The 16,836-nt window shown below is 51.3% G+C and overlaps 1 protein-coding gene across 1 annotated transcript; it reads left to right on the forward strand.

The window, feature by feature from the left end:
• The first annotated feature begins 286 nt into the window (after positions 1-286).
• LOC107310620 (1-phosphatidylinositol 4,5-bisphosphate phosphodiesterase gamma-1-like) lies at positions 287-16,398 on the forward strand. The gene is made up of 32 exons (XM_032442934.1): positions 287-537; positions 3,558-3,707; positions 3,897-3,990; positions 4,107-4,154; positions 4,931-5,015; positions 5,105-5,185; positions 5,268-5,302; positions 5,583-5,655; positions 5,762-5,863; positions 5,950-6,068; positions 6,145-6,230; positions 6,685-6,805; positions 6,920-7,088; positions 7,345-7,464; positions 7,672-7,779; positions 7,923-8,110; positions 8,363-8,563; positions 8,915-9,034; positions 9,134-9,317; positions 9,655-9,732; positions 10,586-10,689; positions 10,876-10,972; positions 11,217-11,283; positions 11,923-12,086; positions 12,419-12,515; positions 12,630-12,854; positions 13,074-13,222; positions 13,738-13,852; positions 14,137-14,298; positions 14,590-14,678; positions 14,777-14,961; positions 15,541-16,398. The coding sequence occupies exons 1-32, from the start codon at positions 318-320 to the stop codon at positions 15,590-15,592; spliced, it is 3,888 nt and encodes a 1,295-aa protein (XP_032298825.1). The 5' UTR covers positions 287-317; the 3' UTR covers positions 15,593-16,398.
• The last annotated feature ends 438 nt before the right edge of the window (positions 16,399-16,836 follow it).

Here is a 16,836-nt window from a genome sequence, read left to right on the forward strand (position 1 = left end):
TGCTTTTTTTTTGGGGGGGGGGGAAGGGGTGAATTTGCTTTTTTGGAGGATTTTTTCTTTGTATTTTTTTCACTCAAGGTATCCCCAACCTTAAGGGCTTGCGGTGACCGGATGGTTTTTATCCCTCCAGCTCTAAAGCTTCATCACCCATCTTCCCCCAACACCGCTGGATGCGAACGTCGGAGTCGGATTCTCCCATTGCTCGGAGAAAATCCCTGCAGAGGATTTGGATTCATTGCTCTCCTTTGGATTCCTCCCTTCATGCATGAGACAACCCCGGCTCTGCGGCTCCGGCGGGCGATGGCCGCGCATTGAAGATGTCCGTGTCCAGGCTCAACAGCGTCAATGGCTTCTTGGAGGACGGCAGGATGGAGGCAGGGGACATTGGAAGGATCCTCCGCTGCTTGGAGATGGGCACCGTCCTCACTTTGTTCTACCAGAAGAAATCACAGAGGCCAGAACGAAGGACGTTCCAAGTGAAGCTGGAGACGCGACAGATTATCTGGAGTCGGACACCTGAGAAGGTGGAGGGAGACAGTGAGTATTGGGGCCACATTGGTGGGGTGTCTGGCTATGCTGGGATGCTCTACAGTGGTGGGATGTTCTACAATGGTGGGATGTTCTACAATGGTGGGATGTTCTACTATGATGGGATGATTTACAATGCTGGGATGTTCTACAATGGTGGGATGTTCTACAATGGTGGGATATCCTACCACATCGGGATGTCTGGCAATGGTGGGATGTTCTACCAAGGTGGGATGTCCTATCACACTGTGATGCTCAGCTATGGTGGGATGCCTGGCTGTGATGAGATGATGATCTCCTGCAGTGGGATTCCTGGCTGTGGTGGGATATTCTACCACATTAGGATGCATGACAGTGGTGGGATGGCCTACCACACCTGAGTGATTTGCAGTGGGATGTCTGGCGATGGTGGGATGTTCTACCGAGGTGGGATGTCCTACCACACTGAGATGCTCAGCTATGGTGGGATGGCCGTGATAAGATGTTCTATCACACTGGTATAGCTGACAATAGTGGGATGTTTTACTACACCTAATGTCCTGCCACATTAGGATCTTCTGGGGTGATCTCCTGCAGTGGGATACCTGGCAATAGTGGGATGCTTCCATGCACAGGGAGCCACAGGGGATAGAGGACTGGCCAGTGTCCCCAGTGGGTTGTTTTCCCCATGGCCTTTGCAGGGAAAAGCTTGTTCTCTGCTTGAGGAAATAACGCATTTCCTGCTCCTTGTTTTTTATTTTGGAGATTACACAGGGCCAGATCAGCATCTCAGCACTATTTTCCCATCAACTCTGATCTCCTGCCTCAGTTTCCCCAATCCTGGAGCATCTTTAACAATGACCCATCCCCATTCTGTACTCATATGTCCTCCTGCTTGCTGGGATTTTAGGGGAGCTCCAGGATCTCACTCCCAGCCTCTGCCCAACCTCACGCCTGCCTGGACCATTCCAAATCCTCTTCTCAGCTTGAGAAGGGATTAGCAAGATACCCAACAGTGCTGATGTCTCTATTAGAGGGCAGTACAGGGATCCCAGCTCTGCTGGAGATGCCCCATGCCCTTCAGGTTAATTACATGCTTCATTAAGCTGCTGCTTGGACATGTGTCCATGCAGATAGGGTACCCCAGAACACTACAGTGCCAAGATTAGGAGCTGCGATGTCATCCTGTGTTGCCTCCAAAATTTACCTCCAGGTAACCAGGTAGTTTCCAGCCCCTGCCAACCCAAAAACATTTTGGAGGGATGGTTTTACAGTATGGTTTGCTATGATGATGGCTAATTAACACTCACTACATCTCTCTACGTCTCCATCCCTACAATTGGAAATAGGGTGGGGATTAACGCTGCTGGCCTAGGCAAAATTATTTCAGCTTCACAATAGCATGGGGTAGTCCCTTGCAGGAGGTCTGGACTGCCCCACATCCCACCCAAAGGAAGGACCAAGGGGACGCCACTTGGTCAGCAGCATTTCCCAGTTCTGCAATTCCCTCTTGGAGCCTTTCTTTGCTTTCCTCTTAATGCACTCGGGAAACTCCCAGCCTCTAAAAGCTTTCAGGCAGAATCCTCCATCCACTCCCAACCACACTGCTCCTATACTTAAATCCTTCTTTGTATCAGTGCTGCTTGCTTTGCATGAGAAGAGAAAAGGGATTTTCGCAGTTGGATCTGGCTCCCAGCATGTTTTAATCACCAGGACCCCGGAGACAATGCAGGGAGGAGTTTGGAGACATACTTCTGCCATGATCTCTGCAAATCCGCTGCAGATGTGGTTTCCAGGAAGCCGCCAGCACTTTGCATTGTGCTGCATGCTCCCTCTCCTGGGTCCAAGCCTGGATCGTGGCTGCTTTGGCAACCATCAGCGGAGCCACAATAGCCACCAGCATCTCTCCCTTCTGCAGTGCACTGCAATGGGTAGGGTTGAGGAAGTGCCTCCTGTTCCTATCCTATAAAACAGCCCCAAATATACTCCTGTTTGCACTCAGGGTCTACAAAGCATGGAAAGCAGCCTGCTTTCCTTGTCCAAAATCAAACATACGGGTGCAGACACCAATTGAGCACCTCTTTGCAGCCGAGTGCCCACATCCCTCCCTGATCCGCCCAAGTTGGCTCTCATCCATCCAAAGGAAGGCTGCATAAAGACACCAGTGTTTTCCAGAGCCCTTTCCACCAAGAAAAAAAAACATTCCCCACCTCTTTCTCACTGAATCAACCCCATTCCTCGTCATCCCTTATCCCTTATCCATACATTCCACTTTTTCTTTGCTCCATTACCCTGCACCCATCCCCATAGCCATGTAGGAAACGCTGCAGGGGCCAGGCTGGAAATTCTCCGGGAAATGACCCATTTCCTGCAGGACAATGACCCTGTGTGGTGTCCGGCCACCCTTGGCCATACAAAACCCTTTTCCGGTGCTGAAGGCTCTGTTTTGTAGCGTAGCCATTAATACTGTGATATTATTACTCTACTCCTGCTGTCCTCTTTATAAAAACCAGTGGATGGAAATCTCCACTGGTGATGTAGCAGCGAGGAAGACTGCGGTCCGGAAACCCAACCCTCCCACCACCAGTTGGGCTTTATATAGCGAGATAATGAGAGAGCAGCACAGCAGGAAAGAAACGCCCTGCGGTCTGGGCTGCAAATTGCCACCTTTGGACAAACGTGTTCTATTAAAAGATGAGCTCAGCCTGTCCCAAGTTTTTCTCAGAGAGGAGAAGGTGGTTGTAGGGATTGAAAGGCTGAGACACAGGTACTGAGAGGGATGGGAAATTGTTGGGCAGCATCATGAGGGCACACCTGCCTCATGTTGGGGACAGAGATCCATGAAGGACATGCCAACCCGCTAACAGTGACATGTCACCTTTGAGGGACACGTGGCCATAATAACCATCACAGCCCAATGGGATGTCCCATTTTGGGGATGAAGCTCCATGGTCTCCATGCAGTCCCACCTCCTGCACCCTCTCCAAGCCCTACAAGTGGCTCAGTGGTGTCAGGGTGACATGGGACAGTCCAGTGTCCTTTTTCTGCAGTTGACATTCGGGAGATCAAGGAGATCCGCCTGGGGAAGAACTCAAGGGACTTTGAGCGTTACCCCGAGGATGCTCGCAAGCTCGACTTCACTATGTGCTTCATCATCCTCTACGGGATGGACTTCAGGCTGCGGACACTCAGCGTGGCTGGTGTGTGAGCTCCCACCTCACCCCTTCTATCCATCCTTAGCATTCCATCTCCTCCATCCTTACCAACTGTTGTGTTGAGGAATATGATTTAGCTGAGAAGTATCGGTAATGGTTGGACTAGATGATCTTGTAGGTCTTTTCCAACCTTGATAATTCTGTGATTCTGTGAACTTCCTCTTCTTCCTCTAGCTTTCTGTGAGGAAGACATCAACCTGTGGATCACAGGTCTCAACTGGTTGGTGGCAGACACCCAGAAAGCCCAGACCCCGCTACAGATTGAGAGGTGAGGGGGAATGGTCAATCCCATTTCATGGTCCTCATTTTGTGGTCTGAAAGGATGAACCATGAGTTTGGTCCCCAAGGCTGAGCACTGTCTGTCTGACCATCCCTTCCTCCCAGGTGGCTCCGGAAACAGTTTGATGGGATGGATCGGTCGCGGGAAGGCAGGTGAGAACCAGCATGGTCCTACAGGGAATAGGGGTCAGTGGTCTGAGCATGCAACAGCCAAAACTCACCCACCCCTCTTCCAGAGTGTTTTACAGAGGGGAAATAGCTGAAATCTTTAGTCTAACCCTGCAAGTCAACTAGCTTTGGTGGCCATGAACTGGGTCACATTCACCCTAGATCTGGAGTCTGAGAGCAGTGGTGTGGGACAAGGCAGTAATGGTTTATCTGGGGTGTTCAGAGGTACCTAAAACCAGAGACTGGAGCACAGTCCATGTAGGTCTATGGGAACTTGAATATCCCCATTCCAACTGCAACACTGGGAGAGGGTGGCCCATTAGTGCAACCCATACGCATCTTCTTGATACAGTAAAAAAATCCAGACAAAGGAATTTGGACTTAAATGTGGTTGACGTGAGGGTGGGATGAGGATGGGAAGAGGATGGGAATGGGATGAGGATGGAGGTGGGTTGAGGATGGAGGTGGGAATGGGGATGGAGATGGGGATGGGGAAGAGGATGGGGTTGGGATGAAGACAGGGATGGGGATGGGATGAGGATGAGAACGAGGACAAGGAGGAGGATGAGAATGAGGATGGTCACTGGACGAGGATGGGGCTACTTATAGTTTCTGGATGGGACACATGCGCAACTACACCCTTTTTCCCTGACCCCCTACTACGCAGTCCTATAATCACACCAGAGCCCTCTAGTGTGTCCAGGGGATCCATGCCATGTAGGGTCTGGTTGCTTCCCTGTCACCATCTTTCTGTCTTGCAGCATTACAGTGAAGGATCTGAAGGCCATGTTACCCCAGGTGAACTACCGAGTGCCCAACATGAGGTTCCTGCGGGACAAACTCGTGGTAAGTCCCTGGCTTTGTGGGGAATGGGACTTCAACCCCTATCCAAATGTCTCTGCACCAGTCCCACTCTCACACCACCCATTTCACAGGAGGTGGAAGCCAGGAATGAGATGACCTTCTCCCACTTTATCCAGTTCTACAAAAACCTGATGTTTGATGCGCAGAAGTCGGTAAGAGCCATGACCTATCCACTCCAGCTCATCACAGCATGTCCCCCAACCAGCTCAGTCCATCCCCCCCTTTGCCTTGCAGGTCATTGAGCAGCTGGAGCTCTCCTTCCCTCTGAGGTGAGTTCCAGGAGCCTCACAGACTCCCATCCAGCAGGGATCTGAGCAGGGATGGAGTGGGGTTACAAATTGCGATGGGAGCAAGGATACAAATGGAGATAGAAGTGGAAATGTGAGCAGGAATGTGAGTGCGGATGCAAATTGGGATGGGAGCAGAAATGAGAGCAGGAATGCAAGTGGTCATGCAAACAGGAGTGTGAATAAATGAGAGCAGGGATGCAATAGGGATGCAAATTAGAATGGGAACACCACTCTAACACCTCTTGCTGATGTGCTCCAGGAACGTGGACCGCCCTGAGTTGTGCCAGGTGTCCCTCTATGACTTCCAGAAGTTCCTTCTGCACGACCAAAAGGTTGGTTGTCCTTTGAGACCCCTCTTGGTCCCAGCCCTGTTGAATCCCATGGGACAACCCTTCCCAGCTCCTGCACCCCATAAAAGCAGCTGTATTTGCACCCCAGGAACCATGGGCCAGTGATGTGGGCATGGTGCGGGACTACATGTGTTCCTACCTCAAGGATGGCTCCAATGATGCAGCAGAACCCTCCTTCCAACTGGATGAGGTGAGTGAACCCATACAGCACTGACCCCTCCTGTTGATCTCCCCATCCCATTGAACACTGACCTCTCTGCTTCCTCCCACCCCCAGTTCCTCACGTACCTCTTCTCCAAGGAGAACATGGTGATGGATGCCAAGTATGAGCGTGTGGTGCCTGAGGAGATGAACCACCCTTTGTCCCAGTACTGGATCTCCTCTTCCCACAACACGTAAGGACAAGGTGGGCTCACCTCAGTGATCCATATGAGAATCCCTTCACAAGCATCCCCTCTTATATCTCTGCAGGTACCTGACAGGAGACCAGTTCTCCAGTGAGTCCTCCCTGGAGGCATATGCCCGCTGCCTGCGCATGGGCTGCCGCTGCATTGAGTGTGAGTCCACCCCATACTCCATGGCGCACTGCAGTGATGCTGAGCTTCCCCAGCACTTCACGTTGCACAAGATGAACCATCCCCTGTACTCATGCCATGGGAAAGGGGGGAGGGGATTAGAATCATGGAATCATTATGGTTGGAAAAGATCTCCAAGGTCATCAAGTCCAACCATCAATCCATTATACCATGCCAAAATCATAAAGGTTGGAGAAGACCTCCAAGATCTTACAGTCCAATCCCAACCCATCCGCATCATGCACACTAAACCATGTCCCTCATTGCCATATCTCCACATTTCTTGCACACCTCTGGGAATGGTGACTCCATCACCTCCTTGGGCAGGCTGTTGGAACATTTGACCATTCTTTTGGAAGTCTTTCTTAATATCCAATGTTGTTCTGGTGCACAGTTGGTGAGCAGCATGTGTTAATCCAATTGTCTCCTAATTTAGTGGACTGCTGGGACGGTCCAGATGATCTCCCCATCATCTACCATGGGCACACCTTAACCACCAAGATCAAGTTCTCTGATGTCTTGGTCACCATCAAGGAGCACGCCTTTGTCACCTCTGAGTGAGTCTTGCCCCACCAAAGCACCCCAATTCTGGGCTGGGCAAGCAACTGCTGCTCAAATTCCCCTTTTCTTCATCTTCATCCCAAGGCACTTTTCTCACCTGCTTCCTCCAGGTTCCCCATCATACTCTCCATTGAAGACCACTGCAGCATTGTCCAGCAGAGGAACATGGCCTCCCACTTCAAGAAGGTCTTTGGGGACATGCTGCTCACCAAGCCAGTTGACATCAACGCTGATGAGCTGCCCTCACCCACCCAACTCAAGAAGAAGATCCTAATCAAGGTGTGGGGCCAGGCACTAACCCAAAGCTCTTTGCAGAAGGGACAAAAACTGCATAGGGCTGGGAGGGAAGATGATTCCTTCAAATTTTGGGATTTAGAAGCAATTCTGTTTCCATGCTCAAGCAGTAGGATGTCAACGTTCTGTGCAAGAAGAGATCTACTGGAAATGGGTGGTGGTGGTGATGGTGGACCTGTGAATTAGGGGTGGGAGCTCAGCATGATGAGCTGCTGAGTTCCCATTCCTGGTCTGTCCTCAGCACAAGAAGCTGGTTGAAGGGAACCTATATGAGGAGGTCTCCACCGCCAGTTATTCAGAGAATGACATCAGCAACTCCATCAAGAATGGCATCCTCTACCTCGAAGACCCTATTGACCATGTAAGAATTTCCATGCAATGATAGCTGGGGGGCAGAGCAGAATGTGTCAGATGGGGCTGTCCTGGGAGGGGAGAGACCGAGCATGGGTTGGGCATGAGGCACCATAGTAATGCCATGGGGGATGCAGGGAAGAAACAGGGGTCTCAAAGTCCCATCCCTCTTTGCCTCCATCCTCCCTGCCCTGGTAATGCTATTTCTCCCTCTCAGACCTGGAGCCCGCATTATTTTGTACTGACAAGCAACAAGATCTACTACTCAGAGGAGACATCACGTTACCAGTTCAATGAAGATGAAGAGGAGGTGGAGCAAAAAGAGGTGTGTGTGGGTTAGGATGTAGCCATGGGCTGGGGGAATTCGGGGACACTGGGAGTCAGTGTGAGGAAAGAGAGAAGATCAGCAATAACTGCTCATGGGAGCACTAAGACTGAAGTCTGTCTGGTCTCTGTCTGAACTCATAGGAGTTCAACAACAACGAGCTGCACTTCACGGAGAAGTGGTTCCATGGGAAGCTGGGAGGTGGCCGTGATGGGCGGCAGATCGCTGAGAAGCTGCTGCACGAATATTGCACTGAGACAGGAGGCAAGGATGGCACCTTCCTGGTGCGCGAAAGCGAGACCTTCGTGGGTGACTACACCCTGTCCTTCTGGTAGGAGCCCCAATTCAAACTCCATTGGGGTGTATGGCAGGATCACATCTTTCCCAAGCTGATCTGGGCAACACACCAAGCATCTGGTGGCTGCCTCCAGTAAATCCCCAGTTTGGAGGCAGAAATGGTGTTCTGAGGGAAAATGCTATCTTTCTGAGCATTGTGGTACCCTAACCCAGACCATCCTCAAGCATAGCATGGCATGGTCATGGGTCTGGACTGACTCACTCTCACCTTGTTCCTTTATGGCAGGAGATCAAATCGTGTGCAGCACTGCAGGATCCACTCACGACAGGAGGCTGGTTCCACCAAGTTCTACCTGACAGACAACCTGGTCTTTGACAGCCTCTACAGTCTCATCTGCCACTACCGCGAGGTGCCACTCCGCTGCAACGAGTTTGAGATGCGCCTCACTGACCCCGTGCCCCAGCCCAATGCCCACGAGAGCAAAGAGTGAGGGTGAAACCCAGCCCCCTGCTACCTTGGGTCCCCCACCCTCTTCCTTCATTTGTTCCACTCTTGTGTGCATCATCCTCTTCCATTGCTTGTCCCACTCTTGTGTCCACCATCCTCTTCCATTTCTTGTCTCACTTTTGGGTCCACCATCTTCTTCCATCACTTGTCTCACCCTTAGATTCACCATCTTCTCCCATTGCTCGGCCCATCCTTGTGTCCACCATCCTCTTCCACAACTCATCCAACCCTTGGGCTGACCATCCTCACCCTTTCCCTTGTTAACTCCAGTGCAGCTGGTGTCAGATTTGGGGTTTGCCAGCCCACTGCTTCCTTGCTGTGCCTATCCAGGTGGTATCATGCCAGCCTGACACGCTTGCAGGCTGAGCACATGCTGATGCGAGTCCCTCGGGATGGAGCCTTCCTGGTGCGAAAACGGAGTGAACCCAATTCCTATGCCATTTCATTCCGGTGAGTGTGGCCAGCCCAGCACTCCCAGGCTGGCCAGGTGTGGCCCTGTGGCTCCACTCTAGAAGCTGGGGACATCACTGTTTGCTCTCTTGGCCTCAGGGCGGAGGGGAAGATCAAGCACTGCCGCATCCAGCAGGAGGGACGACTCTTTATGCTGGGCAGCTCAGCTGAGTTTGAGAGCCTGGTGGACCTTGTCAGCTACTATGAGAAGCACCCGCTGTACCGCAAGATGAAGCTGCGCTACCCCATCAATGAGGAGACCCTGGAGAAGATGGGCACTACTGTGAGTGCTCCCAGTGGTGGGAACAGTTGGAGACAGTGGGGATAAAGTAGTTATGTGCCGTGGGCAATCGAACTCCATCCCAATCTTTCTTGTGGTTGGAAGATCTTCTCCAGTCTCCTGCACAGCAAAGGAGATTTGCCCAAAGTCCAACTCAAACCACCACCACCGGCTGTGGTTATAACGTCTTTGCTATCCACAAGTCCCCTCCAATTAGCTGTAAAGGGATATTGGGTCCCCATCATACTCCTCTGGCCCACATATACTAGCCCATTTTCCCCCATGATTCTTCATAATCTATGCCCTTAACCAGATGACCTTTTGATGTCTGTCCTTGCAGGAGCTGGATTATGGGGCTCTGTATGAGGTGCGGACACCCCATTTCTATGTGGAGGCCAACAAGATGCCCATGGCCAGGGTAAGAGGCTGAACTGGTTAGATGCAGGGTGATGGGACTTAGTGATTCTCCTGTTGAGGCTCCTGGAGGGTTCCCACCATGGACCATGGAAGCTGTTTCTCTGACCCTTAAGCAGTACTGGAGCTGGTGGGAACCTTTTAATTTCCTCATCACTTGAGGACCAGCCTGAGCTCCAGAAACAGCATCACCACAATAGATGTGAGATTGATCTGGAGCAAAGACCCAGCAGACGTTTGCCACAACAGCAAGGAAACATTTGCACTGGGGAGAACCCCCAAAAGAATAAGTTTAGTGTTATTTCACAGATGGCACAGTTTCCATCCTTGGATGCTTTTAGATCCAGGCTGGCCTCAGAGCTGACCCTGGAGGAGGTTCGAGGTCCCTTCCCTGTGGCCCTACAGAATGGCTGTGCTTTAAAAGTCTTATGGAAGCAAAGCAGCTTTTAGACTAATATCAGACATGGGAAGAACTAACTCAAAGGGTTTTTATTCAGGGAGTGTAATAATATCAAAGGAGAACGGTAGAATCATTCATCTCTGAGATCATCAAGCCCAACCCCAACTCATCACCACCTTGCTCACTACCCCATTAAAACATGCCTCTAGGTGCCACATCTCCATGTTTGATGAACACATCCAGTGACATAAAGTGGTTGGGAGCTTTCTTCCACAGCAGGAAACCCAGGATAGGAATATGCTGGTTGTGTGGGACCAAAGGCACCTACAGCCCTCGTGTCCCCTCTAACATGTCTCACTTTCTGTGTGGACATGATTTGGGGGGTGAAGCATCCAGGACATCAGCTGGGCATCCCAGCTTGGTGGTAACACATGCATCCCTCTCTTTGTTGATTCAGTGCACAGTGAAGGCTCTTTATGACTACAAAGCTCAGCGGGAGGACGAGCTGTCATTCTGCAAGCAAGCCATCATCCACAATGTTGACAAGCAGGATGGTGGCTGGTAAGAGTGGTCTGGTGCCCTGAGCAGTATTGCCATGGGCAGGGATCTTCCTGTGGTCTTTTTTAACGACCTCCTTTTCTGTCCCCCCCTTCCTTCTCCGATTGCTCCTCGACATTGCATGCAGCATTAACACCCCGTATACCCCTCCAATTGGTCCTCTTGCCTTGATCCTCTCACCCCTTGCAGGTGGCGGGGGGACTATGGGGGCAAGAAACAGCTGTGGTTCCCAGCCAACTACGTGGAGGAAATCGTCAGCACTCAGGCACAGGAGCAGGATGAGGCTGTGAGTGTGCTGTGTCTGTTATCTCCTTTTGCCCATTCACTAAGACCACCTGAGATGCTCCCAGCACCAAACCAACTCAAACCCTTATCTGGAGGCTCTGGGATGTCCCATGGAATAGAATTTGCCTAAAGCATTTTTCTTTTCTTGGCTTTTGCTTGGAATTGACTGATTCGGAGGGCTGGATGGAGGGTTGGATGGAGGTTGGGCTGCCCTTCACCAGTCCTTCCTTTTTCCTCTCTTGCAGTCATCGGAAAACAGCCCCCTCGGGAACTTCTTGAAGGGCTTCATCGATGTGCCATCATGCCACGTAGGTGAGTGTCACCACTACGTCCCCAACGGGGATGATACGTGCCCCAAGCTAGAGCTCAGCACCATAAGCTGAGGCTCTCCAAACTTGCCATAAACATGGGGAAAATGACTCATTGATAGGTGCTGGCAATTCTGGTATGGCAAAAATGTCCAGATGGGAAGAGGGAAGGGCTTCTTACTTGGCATGATGTGCTGGGGGCAATTTGGGGCTGAATTCATTGACTCCAAGAATCATTAAGGTTGGAAAGACTGATAAGATCATCCAGTCCAACCATCAACCCATCCCATGTCACTCAGTGCAACAGAATTTGTGGTCATTTGGCTGATGTTGAAAGCATTTAGAGGGATTCAGTGGTCTGTAAAGGTGAAACTATTAATTGTAGTTAATCGTGGTTGTTGCTTTCACTTCCAGTGTTTTTTGGGGGATTGACCACAGTTTAGCAGGCATTTGGGTTCAACTCTCCCACAGTGATTTTTGACAATTTGCAATATTTGGGACTTCTCTCAAAGGAGGAGGAACCTGGGGGATGTTGGGGAGGGCAGGTAGGGACCCAGGAGCAGGACCGATGAGGTTTCGTTTGCTCCACAGAGCCATCCATTGGGAATGTCTTCGAGTAAAGCCCCCTCTGATGTCCTTATAGTTATCTCCAAAGACGGGAGGAGCTCCAAACCATTTGTCTTCACCATCCATTCCCAGCAGATGTCCCACGCAGCCCAGTCACTGGACGTGGCCGCTGATACACAGGAGGAGCTCAGCGAGTGGGTGGCCAAGATCAGGGAGGCCACGCAGAACGCCGATGCCAGGGTGAGAGGCACTGGGGTACAGCAGGTGGTGGTGGACATCCTCATCTCCAGGAGATGGAATGGAATGGGTGGTGATTAATGTCTCATTTCATGATGGATTGACACCAGGGGACAGATCGTCCCCAGCATTGGATGGTGATGCTTCATCCCACAGTGGATGGACTGTGGTTGATGCATCATCACCGTCAATGGATTTTGGTGGATGGACAATAGTGGACAGTTGAGCCATTTCAGTGAATGTTGGTTCATGTCCCATCCCACAGTAACTGGACAGTAGTTTACAGAGCATCCCCATCAATGGAAGAGTCTCAGATTCCATTTTACCTTCTGCAGATGCAAGAGGGGAAGATTATGGAGCGGAGGAAGAAGATCGCTCTAGAGCTCTCCGAACTGGTTGTGTATTGCCGCCCCGTGCCATTCGATGAAGACAGTAAGAGTTGGAAAAGGGTAGTGATGGGATGAGGGGAAGAAAGGGGTTTGGGGGAACTGGTTGCTTCCACAGAAACCCTGTGTCTTCCACTGATGGCCACCTTGGTGCTTTCAGAGATTGGCACAGACAAAGCATGCTACCGAGATATGTCCTCCTTCCCGGAGACCAAAGCAGAGAAGTATGCCAACCGTAGCAAGGGCAAGAAGTTCTTGCAGTACAATCGACGCCAGCTCAGCCGCATCTACCCCAAAGGGCAGCGCCTGGACTCCTCCAACTACGACCCACTGCCTATGTGGATCTGTGGCAGCCAGCTGGTGGCCCTCAACTTCCAGACACCTGGTAAATCCCGTGCCCAGGGTGACAAAATCCTCACCCCTGGTAGCTTTGCCTATGGCCGGAGGTGGTTTAGATGAGCTCTCCAACCTTTGTCCCTGTCTTGATGGGGATATTCTCATGTAAAGTTGGGTTGGGAGGTTTAGAAGGGTGGTTGTGAGGGCAGAACCTTCTGCTCAGGGCCACTGGAGGGTCCCTGAACCCTGCTTTGTCCCCTGGCCATAGACAAGCCGATGCAGCTGAACCAGGCACTCTTCATGCTCGGCGGCCGCAGTGGCTATGTCCTACAACCCGACATCATGAGGGATGAGACGTTTGACCCCTTCGACAAGAACAGCCTGAAGATTGTGGAGCCCATCACAGTGCAGCTGCAGGCAAGTGGGCAAGGATGGCAAGTCCATTCCAAGGTGGTCATCATTGAGATGAGGGTTCAGTTCTTCCAAACCAATTTTGGGGTCAATTTCTAATGTTTAATACCCATATTTGCTCCTTGGAGTTCATTGCTCTATGATCTGCTAAGTCTGTTGCTCCTTCTTGCATAATCTTTCCAGATTGTGGAAGAACTCCAGAACTTTGAGGGGAAAACCTCACAGTTGCATAAAGTTGACCCAAACTTTGGGTCATTTTGGTGTTCCAGCTGGGTTGTGTTAGTGTGTAGGCAACCAGCTCTTCATTTTGGCATGGACATAGCAAAAGTTTTTCAGATCATTCTGCAGAAACAGCTAAAATGAGTCCAAGGTCACAAATAAGGTCTGATGTGGCTAATTATGGTCATGTAGATTTTGGCAGACTCAAACCAACCAGCCGTAGGTCTGTACAAGAAAGTCCTTTGTTGACCACAAGGCCAACATGGCTGGACCTCACTCTCCTCCTCCTCTTTCTCTCACAGATTCTTGGTGCTCGGCACCTTCCCAAAAATGGGAGAAGCATCGTGTGCCCTTTTGTGGAGGTGGAGGTGTGTGGCTCCGAGTATGACAACAGCAAGAACAAAACTGATGTTGTTGGTAAGGGTCCTCCCACCTAGTTCCTATGCCAAGAGGACAGGTGGGGTCATTGGGAAACCTTCTGGGATTCCACTTGAAGTCATAGAATTGTAGAATATGATTGAAAATATATCTAAGATCATCTAGTCCAACCATCAACCCATGTTTGTGACTGCTGAAATGTGGGTGATGGGGACTGGTTTCATGGAAGAGCAGGGGGAAAGGCATCTCCCATTAACAGGGGAGCAGTGGTGCTGTGTTGGTGTTGTCCATGTGTCTAACCCTGTTCTGACTTCACCCCACAGCTGACAATGGTTTCAACCCCGTGTGGCTCTTCAAGCAGTTTGTCTTCGACATCAATAACCCCGAGTTTGCCTTCCTCCGCTTTGTGGTATATGAGGAGGACATGTTCAGTGACCCCAATTTCTTGGCCCAAGCCACCTTCCCCATTAAGGGTCTCAAAACAGGTATGCTCCCTCCATCCTCATCATTAATCATAGAATTGTTAAGGTTGGAAAAGATCCCCAGGATCACCAAGTCCAACCATCAACCTATCCCCACTATGTCCACTCATAGAATCATCAGTTCACTACACCATCATAGAATATCCACTAAAATGTGCCCCCTAAGTACCACACGTACATGTTTCTTTAACACAATCATCATCATCATCATCAGCCACTTGGGGACTCAGCTATGACCATGGTGAGGGACTGGGACCTTGTTGTGCTGAGCTCATGTCTTGGTGTTGTGTCCAGGCTACCGGTCGGTGCCACTGAAGAACAGCTACACAGAGGACCTGGAGCTGGCTGCACTCCTCATCCACATTGAGATCATCAATGCCAAGGTAGGCATCACAGGCAAGTTGGAAACACCCATTCCTCATTTCCCTTGTCAAGCAATCCCCATCCACCCCATGAGCCTCATCCCTTTGTGTCGGAGCAGGAGGAAGACGAGGAGAACCTCTACTCATCCATCCAGCAGCTGCGGGACCGTACCAGTGAACTCTCCAGCCAGGTCTCCAGCTATGAGCGCACCAACAACTGCGACTCACGTTACCAGCAGCGCCTCGATGAGCTGCGAGCAGCCCAAGAGCGGCTGATGGAGCTCACTGAGGTCCGCAACCGCAAGTGAGTTCCCATTTCTCACTGTGTAACTCAGCTTTGGGTGGTGCCATTGGATTGGTGGTTCTATTAGAGTGGTGGGTCCATAGGGATGGTGGGTCTATAGGGATGGTGGTCCATGGGATGGTGGGTCCATAGGGATGGTGGTCTATAGGGATGGTGGGTCCAGTGGGGTTGTGGGTCCACTGGGGTGGCGGGTCCATTGGGGTGCTGGTGTCATTGGAATGGTGGGTCCATTGGGGTGGTGAGTTCATTGGGATGGTGGATGCATTGGGATGGTGGATCCATTGGGGTGGTGAGTTCATTGGGATGGTGGATGCATTGGGATTGTGGGTCCATTGGGGTGGTGGGTCCATTGGGACAGTGGGTCCATTGGGATGGTGGGTCCAGTGGGGTTGTGGGTCCATTGGGATGGTGAGTTCATTGGGATGGTGGATGCATTGGGATGGTGGATCCATTGGGATGGTAGTTTATAGGGATGGTGGATCCACTGGGGTGGCGGGTCCATTGGGGTGGTGGCGTCATTGTAATGGTGGGTCCGTTGGAGTGGTGGGACCCTAAAGTCACCTCCCTGCTCCATCCCAGGTTGATGGAGAAGAAGAAGAGGGACCGGCAGATGGTCACCAAGCGCAGCTGAGCTGGACAAGCTCGAGGCGGACCCCCCTGCTATCCCCCACCACCTCCTTTCCCGCTGTAAAGGGACAGCAGGAGGTGGGGTGGCCAAATCCAGACCCCGCTCCCAATATCAACCTCCAACACTGTCAAAGCCACCAGGTGCTGTAGGATGCCGACACTGCTGTGTCCCCAGGGGTTGGGTGACAGTGGTGTGTGACAAATCTGAGGAAAAATGGGGTTTTGTGTTGGTCTGCCTGTGATGTTTCTCTGTTGGAGGATGCCTTTGGGTCATCCCATGTCCCCCATGTCACCCTGTGGGGTGGCTGCTGCCTGCGTGGCTCCTCTTCATCCCATGTCTCCTTGGTGGGGTGATGACAAAACCATCAACCGATGGGGAAACTGAGGCACGACCCAACAACCAATGGGGAAACTGAGGCACAGAAGAGCTCTCCCAGTCTCTGGTTGGCCCAGGATAGGGCACCTCCCTCTTGGGAACAGATAGGAACCAGGATGAGGACATGGGGGACGTTTGGGGGGTGTGAGGGGGGTGTTTCACCCCCATTATAAATACCTGTATTTTCTTCTTTTATCCGGCATGTACATACGGTGTGGGGAGGGCTCTGTGCCAGCACAGTATTAGGGCACAAAGTGACCCCAAAACATCCAGAGATGTCCCCAAGAACAAGAGAACAAAGAGACACCCAATGTAGGCATTGAGGGGACAGGTTATATCCCAAAACTCACCCAGGGAGATGGAGACAGAGTTAAAGTTCCTTTTTTTGGGGCATTTCCTAAAGAAACACAATTCCAATGGGGGATTTCATTGGAGAATAAAAAGAATAAATGCAAAGAATGGGGACGTCCCCACGATGTCCCTTTAGGTCCCAGTGTCATGGTGGGGCCCTCCCTTGGGTGAGAACAGACATTGGGGTCGGGGTGCCCCTATGGAGGGGGGGGAGGGGGGGTATCTGTGTATTCTTTGTATGAAAATAAATCTATTTAGCCAATATTTATACCTTGCCGTCATCCATCGTCTCCTCCGCCGGCGCTGGGGTCACGGCTGATGTCCATTCTAAGACAGAGGGCAGTGGGGATATAAGGAACACGGCTGTGGGGTTAAGGGAACCAGGGGGGTAAGGTAACCATGGGGATAAGGGAACTATGGGGATAAGGTAACCATGGCAACAGGAATAGGCCTCACCCACACCGCCATTACACACAAGGGGGCGGGACTAACACCTCCCTCTCCACCTCATTGGACACCTT

The sequence above is a fragment of the Coturnix japonica genome, chromosome 2 (genome assembly GCF_001577835.2).
Source record: "Coturnix japonica isolate 7356 chromosome 2, Coturnix japonica 2.1, whole genome shotgun sequence".
NCBI lineage: Eukaryota > Metazoa > Chordata > Aves > Galliformes > Phasianidae > Coturnix > Coturnix japonica.

Coding starts and splice junctions, on each gene's coding strand:
- LOC107310620 (XM_032442934.1), top strand. CDS start 318: ATGTCCGTGTCCAGGCTCAACAGCGTCAATGGCTTCTTGGAGGACGGC. Junction 6,069..6,144: donor ATCTCCTCTTCCCACAACAC/GTAAGGACAAGG, acceptor ATATCTCTGCAG/GTACCTGACAGGAGACCAGT. Junction 9,733..10,585: donor ACAAGATGCCCATGGCCAGG/GTAAGAGGCTGA, acceptor TTGTTGATTCAG/TGCACAGTGAAGGCTCTTTA.